The sequence below is a fragment of the Oncorhynchus gorbuscha genome, linkage group LG06, assembly GCF_021184085.1.
Source record: "Oncorhynchus gorbuscha isolate QuinsamMale2020 ecotype Even-year linkage group LG06, OgorEven_v1.0, whole genome shotgun sequence".
Lineage (NCBI taxonomy): Eukaryota > Metazoa > Chordata > Actinopteri > Salmoniformes > Salmonidae > Oncorhynchus > Oncorhynchus gorbuscha.
The window spans coordinates 6,709,787-6,736,172 of NC_060178.1; the positions used below are offsets into that span (position 1 = coordinate 6,709,787).

The 26,386-nt window shown below is 45.7% G+C and overlaps 2 protein-coding genes across 2 annotated transcripts in view; both read right to left on the reverse strand.

Moving 5' to 3' along the window:
- The window catches only part of epx (eosinophil peroxidase), a 53,863-nt gene extending 49,533 nt beyond the window's left edge, over nt 1-4,330 (reverse strand). Inside the window, exons 1-5 of the mRNA XM_046352077.1 lie at nt 4,322-4,330; nt 3,913-4,015; nt 3,719-3,809; nt 2,958-3,105; nt 998-1,251 (exon numbers count right to left, since the gene is read on the reverse strand). Of these exons, the coding sequence (XP_046208033.1) occupies nt 998-1,251; nt 2,958-3,105; nt 3,719-3,809; nt 3,913-4,015; nt 4,322-4,330 (605 nt within the window). The remainder of the gene's footprint in view (nt 1-997; nt 1,252-2,957; nt 3,106-3,718; nt 3,810-3,912; nt 4,016-4,321) is intronic.
- A 6,396-nt stretch (nt 4,331-10,726) lies between these two features.
- The window catches only part of hps5 (HPS5 biogenesis of lysosomal organelles complex 2 subunit 2), a 78,714-nt gene continuing 63,054 nt past the window's right edge, over nt 10,727-26,386 (reverse strand). The window contains exons 19-21 of the mRNA XM_046352200.1: nt 16,553-16,659; nt 15,817-16,393; nt 10,727-11,470 (exon numbers count right to left, since the gene is read on the reverse strand). Coding sequence (XP_046208156.1) covers nt 11,410-11,470; nt 15,817-16,393; nt 16,553-16,659 — 745 coding nt within the window. The 3' untranslated portion in view covers nt 10,727-11,409. The remainder of the gene's footprint in view (nt 11,471-15,816; nt 16,394-16,552; nt 16,660-26,386) is intronic.

Consider the following 26,386-nt stretch of genomic DNA (forward strand, 5'->3'; position numbering starts at 1 on the left):
CAGACAGACAGACAGACAGACAGACAGACAGACAGACAGACAGACAGACAGACAGACAGACAGACAGACAGACAGACAGACCTGTTGTTGCACTCCCGGTGAATGAACGGTAGACAGACAGACAGACAGACAGACAGACAGACAGACAGACAGACAGACAGACAGACAGACAGACAGACAGACAGACAGACAGACAGACAGACAGACAGACAGACAGACAGACAGACAGACAGACAGACAGACAGACAGACAGACAGACAGACAGACAGACAGACAGACCTGTTGTTGCACTCCCGGTGAATGAACGGTAGCGTTCAGACAGACAGCCAGTCTTACAGAGGGGTCTCTGCATCTCAGAGGAACAGCCTGTAGCCTGCAGTAGAACCTGCATGTCCTCCTCACTCAGCGGGTCTGTTGGGGGGGAGACGGAGGGAGAGACGGAGGACAGAAAGTCTTAATGAGCGTTCACACTACACAAGCGGCCTCTCCTAGCCAAACTAGCCTCTCCCTCATTTTTGAATTTGACCTTTATTTAACTAGGCAAGTCAGTTAAGAACAAATTCTTATTTTCAATTACGGCCTAGGAACAGTGGGTTAACTGCCTGTTCAGGGGCAGAACGACAGATTTGTGCCTTGTCAGCTCGGACATTCGAACTTGCAACCTTTCGGTTACTAGTCCAACAGCTCTAACCACTAGGCTACTCTGCCGCCCCAACCCACCCTCATGTGCTACGTATCAACAGCCATTGACAGCCAATCCGGTAGGGTTTGGAAGCTATGGCGAGAACCTTCATGGTCTCCTCACTGAACGTCTATTGCAGAGGATTTTCATAAAGTTCAGCTTTCCCCAACTTTAGTCCCGCCCTGTACAGCTCCTTCGCCCAATGCCATCGATCGCAGGTCTGCTGGGGAACGGTTAGCCCCCGAACCCACTCCCACTTCTCTGGCTTTACTTCCATTGAAAGTGAATGGCTTCCGATGTTTCATTGCGCCATGCCGTTGTATAGCCTGCAGGAGAACCTTCATGTCCTCCTCACTGAACAGGTCTGTTGGGGAACAGCTTCTAGCCTGCAGGAGAACCTTCATGTCCTCCTCACTCAACAGGTCTGTTGGGGAAGAGCTTTTAGCCTGCAGGAGAACCTTCATGTCCTCCTCACTCAACAGGTCTGTTGGGGAACAGCTTTTAGCCTGCAGGAGAACCTTCATGTCCTCCTCACTCAACAGGTCTGTTGGGGAACAGCTTTTAGCCTGCTGTTGGGGAACAGCTTTTTAGCCTGCAGGAGAACCTTCATGTCCTCCTCACTCAACAGGTCTGTTGGGGAACAGCTTTTAGCCTGCAGGAGAACCTTCATGTCCTCCTCACTCAACAGGTCTGTTGGGGAACAGCTTTTAGCCTGCAGGAGAACCTTCATGTCCTCCTCACTCAACAGGTCTGTTGGGGGACAGCTTCATGTCCTCCTCACTCAACCTGTTGGGGGGAGGGTACCAGGTAGACTGAACTGGGTCATGTGTTAGAGTTAGACAGTACAAGGTTGACTGGACTGGGTCATGGGTTAGGGTTAGACAGTACCAAGTAGACTGGACTGGGCCATGGATTAGACAGTACCAGGTAGACTGGACTGGGCCATGGTTAGGGTTAGACAGTACCAGGTAGACTGGACTGGGCCATGGGTTAGACAGTACCAGGTAGACTGGACTGGGCCATGGTTAGGATTAGACAGTACCAGGTAGACTGGACTGGGCCATGGGTTAGACAGTACCAGGTAGACTGGACTGGGCCATGGTTAGGATTAGACAGTACCAGGTAGACTGGACTGGGCCATGGTTAGGATTAGGCAGTACCAGGTAGACTGGACTGGGCCATGGTTAGGGTTAGACAGTACCAGGTAGACTGGACTGGGCCATGGTTAGGGTTAGACAGTACCAGGTAGACTGGACTGGATTAGGGTTAGACAGTTCCAGGTAGACTGGACTGGGTCATGGTTAGGGTTAGACAGTACCAGGTAGACTGGACTGGGTTAGGATTAGACAGTACCAGGTAGACTGGGTTAGGATTAGACAGTACCAGGTAGACTGGGTTAGGGTTAGACAGTACCAGGTAGACTGGACTGGGCCATGGTTAGGGTTAGACAGTACCAGGTAGACTGGACTGGGCCATGGTTAGGATTAGACAGTACCAGGTAGACTGGACTGGATTAGGATGAGACAGTACCAGGTAGACTGGACTGGGCCATGGTTAGGGTTAGACAGTACCAGGTAGACTGGACTGGGCCATGGTTAGGGTTAGACAGTACCAGGTAGACTGGACTGGATTAGGATTAGACAGTACCAGGTAGACTGGACTGGGCCATGGTTAGGGTTAGACAGTACCAGGTAGACTGGACTGGATTAGGATTAGACAGTACCAGGTAGACTGGACTGGGCTAGGGTTAGACAGTACCAGGTAGACTGGACTGGGCCATGGTTAGGGTTAGACAGTACCAGGTAGACTGGACTGGGCCATGGATTAGACAGTACCAGGTAGACTGGGTTAGGATTAGACAGTACCAGATAGACTGGACTGGGTCATGGATTAGACAGTACCAGGTAGACTGGACTGGATTAGGGTTAGACAGTACCAGGTAGACTGGACTGGGTTAGGGTTAGACAGTACCAGGTAGACTGGACTGGGTTAGGGTTAGACAGTACCAGGTAGACTGGACTGGGTTAGGGTTAGACAGTACCAGGTAGACTGGGTTAGGATTAGACAGTACCAGGTAGACTGGGTTAGGATTAGACAGTACCAGGTAGACTGGACTGTATTAGGATTAGACAGTACCAGGTAGACTGGACTGGGCCATGATTAGGGTTAGACAGTACCAGGTAGACTGGACTGGGTTAGGGTTAGGTAGTACCAGGTAGACTGGACTGGGTCATGGGTTAGACAGTACCAGGTAGACTGGACTGGGCCATGGTACTGGTGTAGACCATCTCCTGATCAGTTCCACTGTATTGTCCAGCAGCTCAGCTGCGCTGATGTGCCTCCTGGTCTGGGGTCCGATCTGCTTGAACTGAGCCAGGAGGTCGCTGGGTCTCAGAGCACCCTCCGACAGAGATGTCTTCACCCTGGAAGGACAGAGGACAGTTCCCATATTATCAGACAGACAGGCAGATGAACAGACAGATGGACAGACAGATGGACAGACAGGCAGACAGATGAACAGACAGGCAGATGAACAGACAGGCAGGCAGATGAACAGACAGGCAGATGAACAGACAGACAGGCAGATGAACAGACAGATGGACAGATGAACAGACAGACAGATGAACAGACAGACAGGCAGGCAGATGAACAGACAGACAGGCAGGCAGATGAACAGACAGGCAGGCAGATGAACAGACAGGCAGGCAGATGGACAGACAGGCAGATGGACAGACAGGCAGACAGATAGACAGACAGGCAGGCAGGCAGGCAGATGAACAGACAGGCAGGCAGATGAACAGACAGACAGGCAGATGAACAGACAGACAGGCAGATGAACAGACAGACAGGCAGATGAACAGACAGACAGGCAGATGAACAGACAGACAGGCAGATGAACAGATAGACAGGCAGGCAGATGAACAGACAGGCAGACCCTAATTGGTAAATAGCATTTATTTTTTCATAAACATCAACATGGCTTTTCACAAATAATCTGAGCAATTTACTGACGACAGTCTTCTTCTATTGGCTCACCTCTCCTTGGTGTGGGCGTAAGCAGCATTAGTACGTTCTAAAGCCCTTTTCAGAGCCTCCTCTACCAACGTAGAGGGCAGATAGGGAACCCCTGGAAATGATACAATACAATGAATAACCCAATGGAACTATTTATGCCTTGGAATGAGTCAAGGAGTAGTAGCCCTTTATAAACAGTTTAGTTTATTACTCACCCAGAGCGTTGCGTAACAGGCAAGCGGCTGCACTCAACGTGTGCCGGGGTTCGTTCCAATACTCTAACAATGCTAGCAATAGGTACTCAAAGTGCTGCACCACCTGGTGGCGCGCATGTGTAATTACCTTAATAACCACAACGCCACACTTAAAGTATAGTGAGTGCATATACATTTTAAGATACAAAATGTTCCAGAAAACTCTCTTTAACCAGGTTTCCACCCAACCTTTTTTTTATGCGCGCAAAGTACCCATTTGGAGTCACGCATCGACATGTGTGGCCCCCAGCTGTGTGGTCATCCCACTATAACTGGTCCTCGTCGGGAAAGCACACGGTCTATTAGGCTACAGAATAAATACATGATGATGAACTTCTCAACAGGCCATTTAACACACAGAACAGTGTACCTGAGTCATTGTGAGCTAGCTCGGCTGGTGAAGCTGGGTGAGGTAGACAGCAGAGCAGAGTTAGAGACAGAACAAGTAGGAGACCCTACAACAACAAGACATGTAACATAAAAACAATGACATAGAGGTCATCTGGGAACCCAGAACCACATTTTACACTCTGTCATGAGATCAACATAGAGGTAGTATACTTTCAGATCAACATAGAGGTAGTATATTTTCAGATCAACATAGAGGTAGTATATTTTCAGATCAACATAGAGGTAGTATATTTTCAGATCAACATAGAGGTAGTATATTTTCAGATCAACATAGAGTAGTATATTTTCAGATCAACATAGAGGTAGTATATTTTCAGATCAACATAGAGGTAGTATATTTTCAGATCAACATAGAGGTAGTATATTTTCAGATCAACATAGAGGTAGTATATTTTCAGATCAACATAGAGGTAGTATATTTTCAGATCAACATAGAGGTAGTATATTTTCAGATCAACATAGAGGTAGTATATTTTCAGATCAACATAGAGGTAGTATATTTTCAGATCAACATAGAGGTAGTATATTTTCAGATCAACATAGAGGTAGTATATTTTCAGATCAACATAGAGGTAGTACATTTTCAGATCAACATAGAGGTAGTACATTTTCAGATCAACATAGAGGTAGTACACTTTCAGATCAACATATGGCTAGTACACTTTCAGGTCCATTTATTTTGCCTTAACATTTCGGAATGGAAAGAAGGTAAAGAAGGTAAATCAGGTAGAAGGTGACATCCAGCCATATTTATAAAAAAATCATCCTTACCATGAGTGGCATGTCCATCTATCTGTTAGTGCAGGTCTCCAAAAGAAGCAGGTCTGAATCAGGCATCAACCAGTGTTCATTTGAATGTGCTGGCGTTTGAAACGGCTGGGTCATTTAGTACCATACAGACCATAATAACCTAAACACATTGTTTAGGAGGCCCAAATTCATCATATGTTCTTTAAAGGGCGCTGCTAAGCATCGTGAGTTGTAATCAACAGGTGTGTGTGTGTGTGTGTGTGTGGCATGTCTTCCTTAAACAGGTGAAGATTCATTTATACCCTGGCAGCACAGTCAACAGGGGTGTGTGAGTGTGTGTATATACACGTGTGTGTGTGTGTATATGCGAGTGTGAGTGTGTGTATATGCGCATGTGTGTGTGTGTGTGTGGTCATTAGGAATGTCCAGAATCCACTTATCAGTGTGTCTGGTGACAACTCCTCAACATCAAAGACCTCTCTGTCCGGGTCTTGTTGACCAGAACCATTTGAGCTCTTATTGCAATGCGAGAGGGGATAGATTCTTCTCAGCGTTCAACCATTTTGTCTACTGAGTCAATAGCAATAAATTCATCTACAGTATGTTTACATTGGATTCATTTTACAATCCATAAAATGGAGTTTCTTTATGTCATAAAGAACATTACGGAGCATTTTGTTAAAGATGCCTGTATTTAAAAACATCCTCTTAAAAAAAAAAGAAGTTTCCTCAAGCACCAGTATTTGGATTATAATCTCTAGATTAAACAGACCCCAGATCTGTCAGATGAGGAAGGCACAACTCCAGGGACACGTTCATTAGAGGAAGGCACAACTCCAGGGACACGTTCATTAGAGGAAGGCACAACTCCAGGGACACGTTCATTAGAGGAAGGCACAACTCCAGGGACACGTTCATTAGAGGAAGGCACAACTCCAGGGACACGTTCATTAGAGGAAGGCACAACTCCAGGGACACGTTCATTAGAGGAAGGCACAACTCCAGGGACACGTTCATTAGAGGAAGGCACAACTCCAGGGACACGTTCATTAGAGGAAGGCACAACTCCAGGGACACGTTCATTAGAGGAAGGCACAACTCCAGGGACACGTTCATTAGAGGAAGGCACAACTCCAGGGACATGTTCATTATTAGGAAGGCACAACTCCAGGGACATGTTCATTAGAGGAAGGCACAACTCCAGGGACACGTTCAGGCACAACTCCAGGGACACGTTCATTAGGAAGGCACAACTCCAGGGACACGTTCATTAGAGGAAGGCACAACTCCAGGGACACGTTCATTAGAGGAAGGCACAACTCCAGGGACACGTTCATTAGAGGAAGGCACAACTCCAGGGACACGTTCATTAGAGGAAGGCACAACTCCAGGGACACGTTCATTAGAGGAAGGCACAACTCCAGGGACATGTTCATTAGAGGAAGGCACAACTCCAGGGGTTCACTCCAGGGACACGTTCATTAGAGGAAGGCACAACTCCAGGGACACGTGTTCATTAGAGGAAGGCACAACTCCAGGGACACGTGTTCATTAGAGGAAGGCACAACTCCAGGGACACGTTCATTAGAGGAAGGCACAACTCCAGGGACACGTTCATTAGAGGAAGGCACACTCCAGGGACACGTTCATTAGAGGAAGGCACAACTCCAGGGACACGTTCATTAGAGGAAGGCACAACTCCAGGGACACGTTCATTAGAGGAAGGCACAACTCCAGGGACACGTTCATTAGAGGAAGGCACAACTCCAGGGACACGTTCATTAGAGGAAGGCACAACTCCAGGGACACGTTCATTAGAGGAAGGCACAACTCCAGGGACACGTTCATTAGAGGAAGGCACAACTCCAGGGACACGTTCATTAGAGGAAGGCACAACTCCAGGGACACGTTCATTAGAGGAAGGCACAACTCCAGGGACACGTTCATTAGAGGAAGGCACAACTCCAGGGACACGTTCATTAGAGGAAGGCACAACTCCAGGGACACGTTCATTAGAGGAAGGCACAACTCCAGGGACACGTTCATTAGAGGAAGGCAACTCCAGGGACACGTTCATTAGAGGAAGGCACAACTCCAGGGACACGTTCATTAGAGGAAGGCACAACTCCAGGGACACGTTCATTAGAGGAAGGCACAACTCCAGGGACACGTTCATTAGAGGAAGGCACAACTCCAGGGAGAGGAAGGCACAACTCCAGGGACACGTTTATTAGAGGAAGGCACAACTCCAGGGACACGTTCATTAGAGGAAGGCACAACTCCAGGGACACGTTCATTAGAGGAAGGCACAACTCCAGGGACACGTTCATTAGAGGAAGGCACAACTCCAGGGACACGTTCATTAGAGGAAGGCACAACTCCAGGGACACGTTCATTAGAGGAAGGCACAACTCCAGGGACACGTTCATTAGAGGAAGGCACAACTCCAGGGACACGTTCATTAGAGGAAGGCACAACTCCAGGGACACGTTCATTAGAGGAAGGCACAACTCCAGGGACACGTTCATTAGAGGAAGGCACAACTCCAGGGACATGTTCATTAGAGGAAGGCACAACTCCAGGGACACGTTCATTAGAGGAAGGCACAACTCCAGGGACACGTTCATTAGAGGAAGGCACAACTCCAGGGACACGTTCATTAGAGGAAGGCACAACTCCAGGGACACGTTCATTAGAGGAAGGCACAACTCCAGGGACACGTTCATTAGAGGAAGGCACAACTCCAGGGACACGTTCATTAGAGGAAGGTTCATTAGGGAGGAAGGCACAACTCCAGGGACACGTTCATTAGAGGAAGGCACAACTCCAGGGACACGTGTTCATTAGAGGAAGGCACAACTCCAGGGACACGTTCATTAGAGGAAGGCACAACTCCAGGGACACGTTCATTAGAGGAAGGCACAACTCCAGGGACACGTTCATTAGAGGAAGGCACAACTCCAGGGACATTAGAGGAAGGCACAACTGTTCATTAGAGGAAGGCACAACTCCAGGGACATGTTCATTAGAGGAAGGCACAACTCCAGGGACACGTTCATTAGAGGAAGGCACAACTCCAGGGACATGTTCATTAGAGGAAGGCACAACTCCAGGGACATGTTCATTAGAGGAAGGCACAACTCCAGGGACACGTGTTCATTAGAGGAAGGCACAACTCCAGGGACATGTTCATTAGAGGAAGGCACAACTCCAGGGACATGTTCATTAGAGGAAGGCACAACTCCAGGGACACGTGTTCATTAGAGGAAGGCACAACTCCAGGGACATGTTCATTAGGAAGGCACAACTCCAAGACATGCATTAGAGGAAGGCACAACTCCAGGGACATGTTCATTAGAGGAAGGCACAACTCCAGGGACATGTTCATTAGAGGAAGGCACAACTCCAGGGACACGTGTTCATTAGAGGAAGGCACAACTCCAGGGACATGTTCATTAGAGGAAGGCACAACTCCAGGGAAACGTGTTCATTAGAGGAAGGCACAACTCCAGGGACATGTTCATTAGAGGAACACGTGTTCATTAGAGGAAGGCACAACTCCAGGGACATGTTCATTAGAGGAAGGCACAACTGTTCATTAGAGGAAGGCACAACTCCAGGGACACGTGTTCATTAGAGGAAGGCACAACTCCAGGGACATGTTCATTAGAGGAAGGCACAACTCCAGGGACACGTTCATTAGAGGAAGGCACAACTCCAGGGACACGTGTTCATTAGAGGAAGGCACAACTCCAGGGACATGTTCATTAGAGGAAGGCACAACTCCAGGGACATGTTCATTAGAGGAAGGCACAACTCCAGGGTTCATTAGAGGAAGGCACAACTCCAGGGACACGTGTTCATCCAGGACATAGAGGAAGGCACAACTCCAGGGACATGTTCATTAGAGGAAGGCACAACTCCAGGGACGTGTTCATTAGAGGAAGGCACAACTCCAGAGACACGTGTTCATTAGAGGAAGGCACAACTCCAGGGACATGTTCAGAGGAAGGCACAACTCCAGGACATGTTCATTAGAGGAAGGCACAACTCCAGGGACATGTTCATTAGAGGAAGGCACAACTCCAGGGACGTGTTCATTAGAGGAAGGCACAACTCCAGGGTGTTCATTAGAGGAAGGCACAACTCCAGAGATACGTGTTCATTAGAGGAAGGCACAACTCCAGAGACACGTGTTCATTAGAGGAAGGCACAACTCCAGGGACACGTGTTCATTATAGGAAGGCACAACTCCAGGGACATGTTCATTAGAGGAAGGCACAACTCCAGGGACATGTTCATTAAAGGAAGGCACAACTCCAGAGACATGTTCATTAGAGGAAGGCACAACTCCAGAGACACGTGTTCATTAGAGGAAGGCACAACTCCAGGGACACGTGTTCATTATAGGAAGGCACAACTCCAGGGACATGTTCATTAGAGGAAGGCACAACTCCAGGGACATGTTCATTAAAGGAAGGCACAACTCCAGAGACATGTTCATTAGAGGAAGGCACAACTCCAGAGACACGTGTTCATTAGAGGAAGGCACAACTCCAGGGACACATGTTCATTAGAGGAAGGCACAACTCCAGAGACACATGTTCATTAGAGGAAGGCACAACTCCAGAGACATGTTCATTAGAGGAAGGCACAACTCCAGAGACACGTGTTCATTAGAGGTGAAACAAATCCCCCCCCCCCTCTGGGTTCATTAATGGGGTATGAAGGACACTTGTCATAGAGAACGACTCAACGGATCAGTAGTTGTCTTATACATCCACATGCAATAGCTATGAATTCCACTGCAAGGAATCAGGAAGCAATAATTCTAGGTGCCGATTTGACTCTTTCAAAAAAAAGAAAGTCAGCTGTAATTCCGATCAGGATAAACAGCATGGAATGTAACGGTGACGTCATCCATATTATTCCACAGTCTTCAGTCCCGTCCATCTGTTTCGCCCATCTATCTGTCTCTCTGTTCTAAAACACTGAGTGTCAGTGTCTTCAGTGGCTCTGCCCAAATGTCAAAACCTTTGAATCTGATTGTCACTAAGCCAGGGGCTTCCAATGACACGACCAGGTGGGCAAGACAGGAGGAGGAGATAGGAGATGAGTGAGTGGAGAGGATTATGGGAAGGACAGGAGGAGAAGGAGAGATAATATGAGGACTGTTTCTGGAAAATCAAGCTCATTTTTTTTTTTGAGGTCAATCAAATTTGTTCCAATTGAAAATGTAATGTTTTATATTTGAGACATTCTTTTAGAAGGACATCAAGATAAAGCAGCAACAACTTTTCGGTACTTTTTCTCTCTCTCGTTCCTCCTCGTTGGATCTCTTTGATGTTCCAGGTGTGGATTTATCACGCACCGTTTCACGAGAAAACAAAAGAGACTGGTTTCATTCCAGCGTTATTAATACGATCTCTAATGACAGTACTACCCAACTCAACAACTTCACCCGCTTGCACAAGAGACACTCTGCATGTGTCGTTCTCTTCTTCCACACACAGCAACAAGAAATCATCCATTTATCCTGGAGGGAGTAAACCTTTCTCCCATTCTTAAGCATTCTTTAAATAAAGTTTCATTTGTAATAATGACAATCCGTGGATCAGATCACCATCATATATTTTATTATTCACATTAAATATTATATTAATAGACTAGAGCATTTCAATAAAATTATATTTTCACAAATGTCTTCAAAACGATGAATTCAGGTGCTTTATAACCATGTTGCAGTAGTTTGACCCAAGGAGGAAGTCAGATATACCATCATCAGGGTTGAAAATGCATCAGAGGATCTCACAATTCAAAAACAATACTTTCAGATCATTTATAGATTAATCCCATATTTCTTCGGTAAGGCAGGGTTTTGGCAACTATAAAATATAACAACTTAAATACAGTCTTCTGTCTTGACAGTACCAGGTCAACCTGAGTCGCATTCTAGAATGTTGGTGCGGAATGGAACTCCGGAATGGTGCAACAAATTATTATGGACCAGTTTAAAAAGTAGTTAGTAAGCATTGGGGTCACATTAAGGGTAATTTAACTTGTTTCGGATCAGATCAGCTCTGGATCAGATCAGGGCTGGGATCAATTGCATTTCAATTCAGTCAATTAAATTGATTTTTTTCAATGTGGATAACTGGAAATTAAATTTTCGGTTTAGCTGCCTGAATTGGAAATGGAATTGACCCTAACATTACTCCCCAGAGCAGTTGTCCGTAATAGTTGTTCTGAATGGCGTTGGTTGAGGACCCGCTAGGCGCGTTGGTTGGTGTTGTCTCACTAAGCATGCTGGGACCAGAGGAAGCGATCACAGCGCTCCAGCATGGTCTGGATCAGAGCCCTGGGGTAGACAGGAAAAACAGAGGAACGTTAGTATCATATGTGTTTATTGTATAACCTGGTGTTGTCTCTGGACCTATTTGTATAACCTGGTGTTGTCTCTGGACCTATTTGTATAACCTTGTGTTGTCTACGGCCCTATTTGTATAACCTTGTGTTGTCTCTGGCCCTATGTGTATAACCTTGTGTTGTCTCTGGTCCTTTTTGTATAACCTGGTGTTGTCTCTGGCCCTATGTGTATAACCTTGTGTTGTCTCTGGCCCTATTTGTATAACCTGGTGTTGTCTCTGGCCCTATTTGTATAACCTTGTGTTGTCTCTGGTCCTATTTGTATAACCTGGTGTTGTCTCTGGCCCTATGTGTATAACCTTGTGTTGTCTCTGGTCCTATTTGTATAACCTGGTGTTTTCTCTGGCCCTATTTGTATAACCTTGTGTTGTCTCTGGCCCTATTTGTATAACCTGGTGTTGTCTCTGGCCCTATGTGTATAACCTGGTGTTGTCTCTGGCCCTATGTGTATAACCTTGTGTTGTCTCTGGCCCTATTTGTATAACCTGGTGTTGTCTCTGGCCCTATGTGTATAACCTGGTGTTGTCTCTGGCCCTATTTGTATAACCTGGTGTTGTCTCTGGCCCTATTTGTATAACCTGGTGTTGTCTCTGGCCCTATTTGTATAACCTGGTGTTGTCTCTGGCCCTATGTGTATAACCTTGTGTTGTCTCTGGTCCTATTTGTATAACCTGGTGTTGTCTCTGGTCCCATTTGTATAACCTTGTGTTGTCTACGGTCCTATGTGTATAACCTGGTGTTGTCTCTGGTCCCATTTGTATAACCTGGTGTTGTCTCTGGTCCCATTTGTATAACCTTGTGTTGTCTCTGGCCCTATTTGTATAACCTGGTGTTGTCTAGGGGATGATTGTTATGATATCAATCAATGACATGTTTTTTTTAACTAGCTGATCATAGTCCCTGGTATCCTCGTCCTTGGTATCGTGTATCACAGTCCCTGGTATCTGGTATCATCGTCCCTGGTATCATAATCCCTGGTATCATAGTCCCTGGTATCTGTTATCATCGTCCCTGGTATCATAGTCCCTGGTATATGTTATCATCGTCCCTGGTATCATAGTCCCTGGTATCTGGTATCATAGTCCCTGGTATCATAGTCCCTGGTATCATAGTCCCTGGTATCTTGTATCCTAGTCCCTGATACCACAGTCCCTGGTATCTGTTATCATAGTCCCTGGTATCTGTTATCATAGTCCCTGGTATCTGTTATCATAGTCCCTGGTATCTGGTATCATAGTCCCTGGTATCTTGTATCCTATTCCCTGATACCATAGTCCCTGGTATCTGGTATCATAGTCCCTGGTATCTGGTATCATAGTCCCTGGTATCATAGTCCCTGGTATCTTGTATCCTAGTCCCTGATACCACAGTCCCTGGTATCTGTTATCAGTCTCTGGTATCTGGTATCATAGTCCCTGGTATCTGTTAACATAGTCCCTGGTATCCTAGTCCCTGGTATCCTAGTCCCTGGTATCATAGTCCCTGGTATCTGTTATCATAGTCCCTGATACCATAGTCTCTGGTATCTGGTATCATAGTCCCTGGTATCTGTTATCATCGTCCATGGTATCATAGTCCCTGGTATCTGGTATCATTGTCCCTGGTATCATAGTCCCTGGTATCTGTTAACATAGTCCCTGGTATCCTAGTCCCTGATACCATAGTCTCTGGTATCTGGTATCATAGTCCCTGGTATCTGGTATCATAGTCCCTGGTATCTGTTATCATAGTCCCTGATATCATAGCCCCTGGTATCTGTTAACAAAAGTCCCTGGTATCCTAGTCCCTGATACCACAGTCCCTGGTATCTGTTATCATAGTCCCTGGTATCTGGTATAATAGTCTCTGGTATCTGGTATCATAGTCCCTGGTATCTGTTATCATCTTCCATGGTATCATAGTCCCTGGTATCAGTTATCATCATCCCTGGTATCTGTTAACATAGTCCCTGGTATCATAGTCCCTGGTATCTGTTAACATAGTCCCTGGTACCATATCATCGTCCCTGGTATCATCGTCCCTGGTATCTATTATCATAGTCCCTGATACCATTGTCTCTGGTATCTAGTATCATCGTCCCTGGTATCATAGTCCCTGGTATCTTGTATCACAGTCCCTGGTATCTGGTATCACAGTCCCTGGTATCTGGTATCACAGTCCCTGGTATCTGGTATCATAGTCCCTGGTATCTGGTATCATAGTCCCTGGTATCTGGTATCATAGTCCCTGGTATCTGGTATCATAGTCCCTGGTATCATAGTCCATGGTATATGTTATCATAGTCCCTGGTATCATAGTCCTGGTATCTGGTATCATAGTCCCTGGTATCTGGTATAGTCCCTGGTATCATAGTCCCTGGTATCTGGTATCATAGGTATCATAGTCCCTGGTATCATAGTCCCTGGTATCATAGTCCCTGGTATCATAGTCCCTGGTATCATAGTCCCTGGTATCTGGTATCATAGTCCCTGGTATCATAGTCCCTGGTATCTGGTAACATAGTCACTGGTATCCTAGTCCCTGATACCATAGTCCCTGGTATCTGGTATAATAGTCCCTGGTATCATAGTCCCTGGTATCTGTTATCATCGTCCCTGGTATCTGGTATCATAGTCCCTGATACCATAGTCCCTGGTATCATAGTCCCTGGTATCTGGTGTCATAGTGCCTGGTATCTGGTTTAAAAGTCCCTGGTATCTGTTATCATAGTCCCTGGTATCTGGTATCATAGTCCCTGATACCACAGTCCCTGGTATCTGGTATAATAGTCCCTGGTATCATAGTCCCTGCTATCATAGTCCCTGATACCATAGTCCCTGGTATCTGGTATCATAGTCCCTGATATCATAGTCCCTGGTATCATAGTCCCTGGTATCATAGTTCCTGGTATATGTTATCATAGTTCCTGGTATCTGGTATCGTAGTCCCTGGTACAATAGTCCCTGGTATCTGTTATCATAGTCCCTGGTACAATAGTCCCTGGTATCTGTTATCATCGTCCCTGGTATCTGTTAACATAGTCCCTGGTTTCCTAGTCCCTGATACCACAGTCCCTGGTATCTGGTATAATAGTCCCTGGTATCATAGTCCCTGGTATCTGTTATCATCGTCCCTGGTATAATAGTCCCTGGTATCTGGTATCATAGTCCCTGATACCTTAGTCCCTGGTATCTGGTATCATAGTCCCTGGTATCTGTTATCATCATCCCTGGTATCATAGTCCCTGGTATCTTATATCACAGTCCCTGGTATCTGGTATCATAGTCCCTGGTATCTGGTTTAATAGTCCCTGGTATCTGTTATCATCGTCCCTGGTATCTGTTATCATAGTCACTGGTATCTGTTATCATAGTCACTGGTATCATAGTGCCTGATACCACAGTCCCTGGTATCTGGTATCATAGTCCCTGGTATCTGGTATCATAATCCCTGATATCTGGTATCATAGTACCTGGTATAATAGTCCCTGGTATAATAGTCCCTGGTATCTGTTATCATCGTCCCTGGTATCATAGTCCCTGGTATCTGTTATCATAGTCCCTGGTATCATAGTACCTGGTATCTGGTATCATATTCCCTGGTATCATAGTACCTGGTATCATAGTCCCTGGTATCTGGTATCATAGTCCCTGGTATCTGTTATCATAGTCCCTGGTATCATAGTCCCTGGTATCATAGTCCCTGGTATATGTTATCATCGTCCCTGGTATCATAGTACCTGGTATCTGGTATCATATTCCCTGGTATCATAGTCCCTGGTATCTGGTATAATAGTCCCTGGTATATGTTATCATAGTCCCTGGTATCTGTTATCATAGTCCCTGGTATCATAGTCCCTGGTATCTGGTATCATAGTCCCTGCTATTATAGTCCCTGGTATCTGGTATCATAGTACCTGGTATCATAGTCCCTGGTATCTGGTATCATACTCCCTGCTATAATAGTCCCTGGTATCATAGTCCCTGGTATCATAGTCCCTGGTATCTGGTATCATAGTCCCTGGTATCATAGTCCCTGGTATCATAGTCCCTAGTATCTGGTATCATAGTCCCTGGTATCATAGTCCCTGGTATCTGGTATCATAGTCCCTGGTATCATAGTCCCTGGTATCATAGTCCCTGGTATCATAGTCCCTGGTATCTGGTATCATAGCCCCTGATATCATAGTCCCTGGTATCTGGTATCAGTCCCTGGTATCATAGTCCCTGGTATCTGTTATCATAGTCCCTGGTATCATAGTCCCTGGTATCATAGTCCCTGGTATGATCCATCACCCACCTCTGTCTCTTCTCAGCCACACGGAGCAGCTCACAGACCAGGGTGGAGTGTGGCCCCAGCTCCATGTCCGACTGCATCCCCACCTCCTGTAGGGCCTCAAGGGCCCGATCCGGGCCCACAGCCCGGGCCAGACGCAAGACCAGGTTCTCTGGAGTCACCTCTGTCTGGATATGGTCAGCTGCAGCGCCACCGTTGGTCAGGCTGGGGCTGGTCCCGTTGGAGGCTAGGGCCAGGGAAGGGGTAGGAGCCAGGGAAGGGGTAGGAGCCAGGGAAGGGGTAGGAGCCAGGGAAGGGGTAGGAGCCAGGGAAGGGGTAGGAGCTAGGGAAAGGGTAGGAGCTAGGGAAAGGGTAGGAGCCAGGGAAGGGGTGGGAGCCGAGGAGGGGGTGGGAGCCGAGGAGGGGGTGGGAGCCGAGGAGGGGGTGGGAGCCGAGGAGGGGGTGGGAGCCGAGGAGGGGGTGGGAGCCGAGGGGGGGGTGGGATCTGGGGTTGGGATATGGTCAGACGGTCTGCTGTTACTACACTGCTGAGACAGCTGGATAAGCATCTTCCACTCATCCATGGTCTGAGGCACCATGCCTGACAATCACACCAGGAGAGAGTTAAAGACATATATAGAGAGAGAAATAAGAGCAATTCAGGGTTGTGATCATGTAGACCAAATATTTACTAAACCGTAGTAGTAGTACACTGAGAGGTTAATCCCTTAATTCAAATGATTACTATGACAGTCATTACCACTGGGTTCCTCCAGCAGACTCATGTCGTCCAGTCTACAGATGGTAGAGAAAGCCTCTGTACGACGTTGGAGCTCACAGCACAGGTACACATAGCCAGTCCAGTACCTGCACAGAGAACACAGTCATTATAACAGTCCTAACACAGGTACACATGGAAAAACATTAGCCTGCACTTAATGGTGACATGATATCGCCCCCCTCTGGCAGAAATCAAGTAATGTCTCTTCACCCATGATCAGTACATCACACACACACACACACACACACACACACACACACACACACACACACACACACACACACACACACACACACACACACACACACACACACACACACACACACACACACACACACACACACACACACACACACACACACACACACACACACACACACACGTTTGGGGTCACTTAGAAATGTCCTTGTTGTTGAAGGAAAAGCAACTTTTTTGTCCATTAAAATAACATCAAATAGATCAGAAATACAGTGTGGACGTTGTTAATGTTGTAAATGACCATTGTAGCTGGAAACAAATGTTATTTTTTATGTCATATCTACATAGGTGTACAGGGGCCCATCATCAGAAACCATCACTCTTGTGTTCCAATGGTACGTTGTGTTAGCTAATCCAAGTTTATCATTTTAAAAGGCTGATTGATCATTAGAAAACCCTTTTGCAATTATGTTAGCACAGCTGAAAACTGTTGTCCTGATTAAAGAAGCAATAAAACTGGCCTTCTTTAGATTAGTGTAGTATCTGGAGCATCAGCATTTGTGGGTTTCGATTACAGACTCAAAATGGCCAAAAACAAATGACTTTCTTCTGAAACTCGTCAGTCTATTCTTGTTCTGAGAAATGAAGGCTATTCCATGCGAGAAATTGCCAAGAAACTGAAGATCTCGTACAACGCTGTGTACTACTCCCTTCACAGAACAGCGCAAACTGGCTCTAACCAGAATAGAAAGAGGAGTGGGAGGCCCCGGTGCACAACTGAACAAAAGGACAAGTACAGTGGAGTGTCTAGTTTGAGAAACAGACGCCTCACAAGTCCTCAACTGGCAGCTTCATTAAATAGTACCTGCAAAACACCAGTCTCAACGTCAACAGTAAAGAGGCAACTCCAGGATGCTGGCCTTCTAGGCAGAGTTGCAAAGAAAAAGCCATATCTCAGACTGGCCAATAAAAAGAAAAGATTAAGATGGGCAAAAGAACACAGACATTGGACAGAGGAAGATTGGAACAAAAAGTATTATGGACAGACAAATCTAAGTTTGAGGTGTTCGGATCCCAAAGAAGAGGCGTCCGACTCATTGAAGAAGAACTCTGTTCTGATGTTCTGTTCTGATGTTCTGATGTTCTGTTCTGATGTTCTGATGTTCTGTTCTGATGTTCTGATGTTCTGTTCTGATGTTCTGATGTTCTGATGTTCTGTTCTGATGTCCTGTTCTGATGTCCTGTTCTGATGTCCTGTTCTGATGTCCTGTTCTGATGTCCTGTTCTGATGTCCTGTTCTGATGTCCTGTTCTGATGTCCTGTTCTGATGTCCTGTTCTGATGTCCTGTTCTGATGTCCTGTTCTGATGTCCTGTTCTGTTCTGATGTCCTGTTCTGTTCTGATGTCCTGTTCTGTTCTGATGTCCTGTTCTGTTGTTCTGATGTTCTGATGTCCTGTTCTGATGTCCTGTTCTGATGTCCTGTTCTGATGTCCTGTTCTGATGTCCTGTTCTGATGTCCTGTTCTGATGTCCTGTTCTGATGTCCTGTTCTGATGTCCTGTTCTGATGTCCTGTTCTGATGTCCTGTTCTGTTCTGATGTCCTGTTCTGTTCTGATGTCCTGTTCTGTTGTCCTGTTCTGTTCTGATGTTCTGATCTGTTGTCCTGTTCTGTTCTGATGTCCTGTTCTGTTGTCCTGTTCTGATGTTCTGATGTCCTGTTCTGATGTTCTGATGTTCTGATGTCCTGATGTCCTGATGTCCTGTTCTGATGTTCTGATGTCCTGATGTCCTGTTCTGATGTCCTGTTCTGATGTTCTGATGTCCTGTTCTGATGTCCTGTTCTGATGTTCTGATGTCCTGTTCTGATGTCCTGTTCTGATGTTCTGATGTCCTGTTCTGTTCTGATGTCCTGTTCTGATGTCCTGTTCTGATGTCCTGTTCTGATGTCCTGTTCTGATGTCCTGTTCTGATGTCCTGTTCTGATGTCCTGTTCTGATGTCCTGTTCTGATGTTCTGATGTTCTGATTTTCTGATGTCCTGTTCTGATGTTCTGATGTGATGTTCTGATGTCCTGTTCTGATGTCCTGTTCTGTTCTGATGTTCTGATCTGTTGTCCTGTTCTGTTCTGATGTCCTGTTCTGTTGTCCTGTTCTGATGTTCTGATGTCCTGTTCTGATGTTCTGATGTTCTGATGTCCTGATGTCCTGTTCTGATGTCCTGTTCTGATGTTCTGATGTCCTGTTCTGATGTCCTGTTCTGATGTCCTGTTCTGATGTTCTGATGTCCTGTTCTGATGTTCTGATGTCCTGTTCTGATGTTCTGATGTCCTGTTCTGATGTCCTGTTCTGTTCTGATGTCCTGTTCTGATGTCCTGTTCTGATGTCCTGTTCTGATGTCCTGTTCTGATGTCCTGTTCTGATGTTCTGATGTTCTGATTTTCTGATGTCCTGTTCTGATGTTCTGATGTGATGTTCTGATGTCCTGTTCTGATGTGATGTTCTGATGTCCTGTTCTGTTCTGATGTTCTGTTCTGATGTCCTGTTCTGATGTCCTGTTCTGATGTCCTGTTCTGATGTCCTGTTCTGATGTCCTGTTCTGATGTCCTGTTCTGATGTCCTGTTCCGATGTCCTGTTCCGATGTCCTGTTCCGATGTCCTGTTCCGATGTCCTGTTCCGATGTCCTGTTCCGATGTTCTGATGTTCCGATGTCCTGTTCCGATGTCCTGTTCCGATGTCCTGTTCCGATGTCCTGTTCCGATGTCCTGTTCCGATGTCCTGTTCTGATGTTCTGTTCTGATGTTCCGATGTCCTGTTCCGATGTGATGTTCCGATGTCCTGTTCCGATGTCCTGTTCCGATGGTCTGTTCTGATGTTCTGTTCTGATGTCCTGTTATGATGTCCTGTTATGATGTCCTGATGTTCTGATGTCCTGATGTTCTGATGTCCTGTTCTGATGTTCTGATGTCCTGTTCTGATGTTCTGATGTTCTGATGTCCTGTTCTGATGTCCTGTTCTGATGTCCTGTTCTGATGTCCTGTTCTGATGTCCTGTTCTGATGTCCTGTTCTGATGTCCTGTTCTGATGTTCTGATGTCCTGTTCTGATGTTCTGATGTCCTGTTCTGATGTCCTGTTCTGATGTCCTGTTCTGATGTCCTGTTCTGATGTCCTGTTCTGATGTCCTGTTCTGATGTCCTGTTCCGATGTCCTGTTCCGATGTCCTGTTCCGATGTCCTGTTCCGATGTCCTGTTCCGATGTCCTGTTCCGATGTCCTGTTCCGATGTCCTGTTCTGATGTCCTGTTCTGATGTCCTGATGTCCTGATGTTCTGATGTCCTGATGTTCTGATGTCCTGTTCTGATGTCCTGTTCTGATGTCCTGTTCTGATGTCCTGTTCTGATGTCCTGTTCTGATGTCCTGTTCTGATGTTCTGATGTCCTGTTCTGATGTCCTGTTCTGATGTTCTGATGTCCTGTTCTGATGTTCTGATGTTCTGATGTCCTGTTCTGATGTTCTGATGTCCTGATGTTCTGATGTCCTGATGTTCTGATGTTCTGATGTCCTGTTCTGATGTCCTGTTCTGATGTTCTGATGTCCTGTTCTGATGTTCTGATGTCCTGTTCTGATGTCCTGTTCTGATGTCCTGTTCTGATGTCCTGTTCTGATGTTCTGATGTTCTGATGTTCTGATGTCCTGTTCTGATGTTCTGATGTCCTGATGTTCTGATGTCCTGATGTTCTGATGTCCTGTTCTGATGTCCTGTTCTGATGTCCTGTTCTGATGTTCTGATGTCCTGTTCTGATGTCCTGATGTCCTGTTTTGGTGTGATGTCCTGTTCTGATGTTCTGATGTCCTGTTCTGATGTGATGTCCTGTTCTGATGTTCTGTTCTGATGTTCTGATGTTCTGATGTCCTGTTCTGATGTCCTGATGTCCTGTTTTGGTGTGATGTCCTGTTCTGATGTTCTGATGTCCTGTTCTGATGTGATGTTCTGATGTCCTGTTCTGATGTCCTGTTCTGTTCTGATGTTCTGATGTTCTGATGTCCTGTTCTGATGTTCTGATGTCCTGTTCTGATGTTCTGATGTCCTGATCTGATGTCCTGTTCTGATGTCCTGTTCTGATGTTCTGATGTCCTGTTCTGATGTCCTGTTCTGATGTTCTGATGTCCTGTTCTGATGTTCTGATGTCCTGTTCTGATGTCCTGTTCTGATGTTCTGATGTCCTGTTCTGATGTTCTGATGTCCTGTTATGATGTCCTGTTCTGATGTCCTGTTCTGATGTCCTGTTCTGATGTTCTGATGTCCTGTTCTGATGTTCTGATGTCCTGTTCTGATGTTCTGATGTTCTGATGTCCTGTTCTGATGTCCTGTTCTGATGTCCTGTTCTGATGTCCTGTTCTGATGTTCTGATGTTCTGATGTCCTGTTCTGATGTCCTGTTCTGATGTTCTGATGTCCTGATGTTCTGATGTTCTGATGTCCTGATGTTCTGATGTTCTGATGTTCTGATGTCCTGATGTTCTGATGTTCTGATGTCCTGTTCTGATGTCCTGTTCTGATGTTCTGATGTCCTGTTCTGATGTCCTGATGTCCTGTTCTGATGTCCTGATGTCCTGTTTTGGTATGATGTCCTGTTTTGTTCTGATGTCCTGTTCTGATGTTCTGTTCTGATGTTCTGATGTTCTGATGTCCTGTTCTGATGTCCTGATGTCCTGTTTTGGTGTGATGTCCTGTTCTGATGTTCTGATGTCCTGTTCTGATGTGATGTTCTGATGTCCTGTTCTGATGTCCTGTTCTGATGTGATGTTCTGATGTCCTGTTCTGTTCTGATGTTCTGATGTCCTGTTCTGATGTTCTGATGTCCTGTTCTGATGTCCTGATGTCCTGTTCTGATGTCCTGTTCTGGTGTGATGTCCTGTTCTGATGTTCTGATGTCCTGTTCTGATGTTCTGATGTCCTGTTCTGATGTTCTGATGTCCTGTTCTGATGTTCTGATGTCCTGTTCTGATGTGATGTCCTGTTCTGATGTGATGTCCTGTCCTGATGTCCTGTTCTGATGTTCTGATGTCCTGTTCTGATGTTCTGATGTCCTGATGTCCTGTTCTGGTGTGATGTCCTGTTCTGATGTTCTGATGTCCTGTTCTGATGTCCTGTTCTGATGTCCTGATGTTCTGATGTCCTGTTCTGATGTTCTGATGTTCTGATGTTCTGATGTTCTGATGTTGTCCTGTTCTGATGTCCTGTTCTGATGTCCTGATGTCCTGATGTCCTGTTCTGATGTCCTGTTCTGATGTCCTGATGTCCTGTTCTGATGTCCTGGTGTCCTGTTCTGATGTCCTGATGTCCTGTTCTGATGTCCTGATGTCCTGTTCTGATGTCCTGTTGTCCTGTTCTGATGTTCTGTTGTCCTGTTCTGATGTCCTGATGTCCTGATGTTCTGATGTCCTGTTCTGATGTTCTGATGTCCTGTTCTGATGTTCTGATGTCCTGTTGTCCTGTTCTGATGTTCTGATGTCCTGTTCTGATGTTCTGTTCTGATGTCCTGTTCTGATGTTCTGATGTCCTGTTCTGATGTTCTGATGTCCTGTTCTGATGTCCTGTTCTCATGTCCTGTTCTGATGTCCTGTTGTCCTGTTCTCATGTCCTGTTCTGATGTCCTGTTCTCATGTCCTGTTCTGATGTCCTGTTGTCCTGTTCTGATGTTCTGATGTCCTGTTCTGATGTTCTGTTCTGATGTCCTGTTCTGATGTCCTGTTCTGATGTTCTGATGTCCTGTTCTGATGTTCTGTTCTGATGTTCTGTTCTGATGTTCTGATGTCCTGTTCTGATGTCCTGTTCTGATGTCCTGTTCTGATGTCCTGTTCTGATGTCCTGTTCTGATGTCCTGTTCTGATGTCCTGTTCTGATGTCCTGTTCTGATGTCCTGTTCTGATGTCCTGTTCTGATGTCCTGTTCTGATGTCCTGTTCTGATGTCCTGTTCTGATGTCCTGTTGTCCTGTTCTGATGTTCTGATGTTCTGTTCTGATGTTCTGTTGTCCTGTTCTGATGTCCTGTTCTGATGTCCTGTTCTGATGTCCTGTTGTCCTGTTCTGATGTTCTGATGTTCTGATGTCCTGTTCTGATGTCCTGTTCTGATGTCCTGTTTCTGATGTCCTGTTTCTGATGTCCTGTTCTGATGTCCTGTTCTGATGTCCTGTTCTGATGTCCTGTTCTGATGTCCTGTTCTGATGTCCTGTTCTGATGTCCTGTTCTGATGTCCTGTTCTGTTCTGATGTTCTGATGTTCTGATGTCCTGTTCTGATGTTCTGATGTCCTGTTCTGATGTTCTGATGTCCTGATCTGATGTCCTGTTCTGATGTCCTGTTCTGATGTTCTGATGTCCTGTTCTGATGTCCTGTTCTGATGTTCTGATGTCCTGTTCTGATGTTCTGATGTCCTGTTATGATGTCCTGTTCTGATGTCCTGTTCTGATGTCCTGTTCTGATGTTCTGATGTCCTGTTCTGATGTTCTGATGTCCTGTTCTGATGTTCTGATGTTCTGATGTCCTGTTCTGATGTCCTGTTCTGATGTCCTGTTCTGATGTTCTGTTCTGATGTTCTGATGTTCTGATGTCCTGTTTCTGATGTCCTGTTCTGATGTCCTGTTCTGATGTCCTGTTCTGATGTCCTGTTCTGATGTCCTGTTCTGATGTCCTGTTCTGATGTCCTGTTCTGATGTCCTGTTCTGATGTTCTGATGTTCTGATGTTCTGATGTCCTGTTCTGATGTTCTGATGTCCTGTTCTGATGTTCTGATGTCCTGATCTGATGTCCTGTTCTGATGTCCTGTTCTGATGTTCTGATGTCCTGTTCTGATGTTCTGATGTCCTGATCTGATGTCCTGTTCTGATGTCCTGTTCTGATGTTCTGATGTCCTGTTCTGATGTCCTGTTCTGATGTTCTGATGTCCTGTTCTGATGTTCTGATGTCCTGTTATGATGTCCTGTTCTGATGTCCTGTTCTGATGTCCTGTTCTGATGTTCTGATGTCCTGTTCTGATGTTCTGATGTCCTGTTCTGATGTTCTGATGTTCTGATGTCCTGTTCTGATGTCCTGTTCTGATGTCCTGTTCTGATGTCCTGTTCTGATGTTCTGTTCTGATGTTCTGATGTTCTGATGTCCTGTTCTGATGTCCTGATGTCCTGTTTTGGTGTGATGTCCTGTTCTGATGTTCTGATGTCCTGTTCTGATGTGATGTTCTGATGTCCTGTTCTGATGTCCTGTTCTGATGTCCTGTTCTGATGTCCTGTTCTGATGTCCTGTTCTGATGTTCTGTTCTGATGTTCTGATGTTCTGATGTCCTGTTCTGATGTCCTGATGTCCTGTTTTGGTGTGATGTCCTGTTCTGATGTTCTGATGTCCTGTTCTGATGTTCTGTTCTGATGTCCTGTTCTGATGTCCTGTTCTGTTCTGATGTTCTGATGTTCTGATGTCCTGTTCTGATGTTCTGATGTCCTGTTCTGATGTTCTGATGTCCTGTTCTGATGTTCTGATGTCCTGATCTGATGTCCTGTTCTGATGTCCTGTTCTGATGTTCTGATGTCCTGTTCTGATGTCCTGTTCTGATGTTCTGATGTCCTGTTCTGATGTTCTGATGTCCTGTTATGATGTTCTGATTCCTGATGTGATGTTCTGATGTCCTGTTCTGATGTTCTGATGTCCTGTTCTGATGTTCTGATGTCCTGTTCTGATGTTCTGATGTTCTGATGTCCTGTTCTGATGTCCTGTTCTGATGTCCTGTTCTGATGTCCTGTTCTGATGTTCTGATGTCCTGTTCTGATGTCCTGTTCTGATGTTCTGATGTCCTGATGTTCTGATGTTCTGATGTCCTGATGTTCTGATGTTCTGATGTTCTGATGTCCTGATGTTCTGATGTTCTGATGTCCTGTTCTGATGTCCTGTTCTGATGTTCTGATGTCCTGTTCTGATGTCCTGATGTCCTGTTCTGATGTCCTGATGTCCTGTTCTGATGTCCTGATGTCCTGTTTTGGTATGATGTCCTGTTCTGATGTTCTGATGTCCTGTTCTGATGTTCTGTTCTGATGTTCTGATGTTCTGATGTCCTGTTCTGATGTCCTGATGTCCTGTTTTGGTGTGATGTCCTGTTCTGATGTTCTGATGTCCTGTTCTGATGTTCTGATGTCCTGTTCTGATGTTCTGATGTCCTGATGTTCTGATGTCCTGTTCTGATGTTCTGATGTCCTGTTCTGATGTCCTGATGTCCTGTTCTGATGTCCTGTTCTGGTGTGATGTCCTGTTCTGATGTTCTGATGTCCTGTTCTGATGTTCTGATGTCCTGTTCTGATGTTCTGATGTTCTGTTCTGATGTTCTGATGTCCTGTTCTGATGTGATGTCCTGTTCTGATGTGATGTCCTGTCCTGATGTCCTGTTTTGATGTTCTGATGTCCTGTTCTGATGTTCTGATGTCCTGATGTCCTGTTCTGGTGTGATGTCCTGTTCTGATGTTCTGATGTCCTGTTCTGATGTTCTGATGTCCTGATGTTCTGATGTCCTGTTCTGATGTTCTGATGTCCTGTTCTGATGTCCTGTTCTGATGTCCTGTTCTGATGTCCTGTTCTGATGTCCTGTTCTGATGTTCTGATGTCCTGTTCTGATGTTCTGATGTCCTGTTCTGATGTCCTGATGTCCTGTTCTGATGTCCTGATGTCCTGTTCTGATGTCCTGTTCTGATGTTCTGATGTCCTGTTCTGATGTTCTGATGTCCCTGATGTTCTGATGTCCTGTTCTGATGTTCTGATGTCCTGTTCTGATGTTCTGATGTCCTGTTCTGATGTTCTGATGTCCTGTTCTGATGTTCTGATGTCCTGTTCTGATGTTCTGTTCTGATGTCCTGTTCTGATGTTCTGATGTCCTGTTCTGATGTTCTGATGTCCTGTTCTGATGTCCTGATGTCCTGTTCTGATGTCCTGTTGTCCTGTTCTGATGTCCTGTTCTGATGTTCTGATGTCCTGTTCTGATGTTCTGATGTCCTGTTCTGATGTCCTGATGTCCTGTTCTGATGTTCTGATGTCCTGTTCTGATGTTCTGTTCTGATGTCCTGTTCTGATGTCCTGTTCTGATGTTCTGATGTCCTGTTCTGATGTTCTGTTCTGATGTTCTGATGTCTGATGTTCTGATGTCCTGTTCTGATGTCCTGTTCTGATGTCCTGTTCTGATGTCCTGTTCTGATGTCCTGTTCTGATGTCCTGTTCTGATGTCCTGTTCTGATGTCCTGTTCTGATGTCCTGTTCTGATGTCCTGTTCTGATGTCCTGTTCTGATGTCCTGTTGTCCTGTTCTGATGTTCTGATGTTCTGTTCTGATGTTCTGATGTCCTGTTCTGATGTCCTGTTCTGATGTCCTGTTGTCCTGTTCTGATGTTCTGATGTTCTGATGTCCTGTTCTGATGTCCTGTTCTGATGTCCTGTTTCTGATGTCCTGTTTCTGATGTCCTGTTCTGATGTCCTGTTCTGATGTCCTGTTCTGATGTCCTGTTCTGATGTCCTGTTCTGATGTCCTGTTCTGATGTCCTGTTCTGATGTCCTGTTCTGATGTTCTGATGTCCTGTTCTGATGTT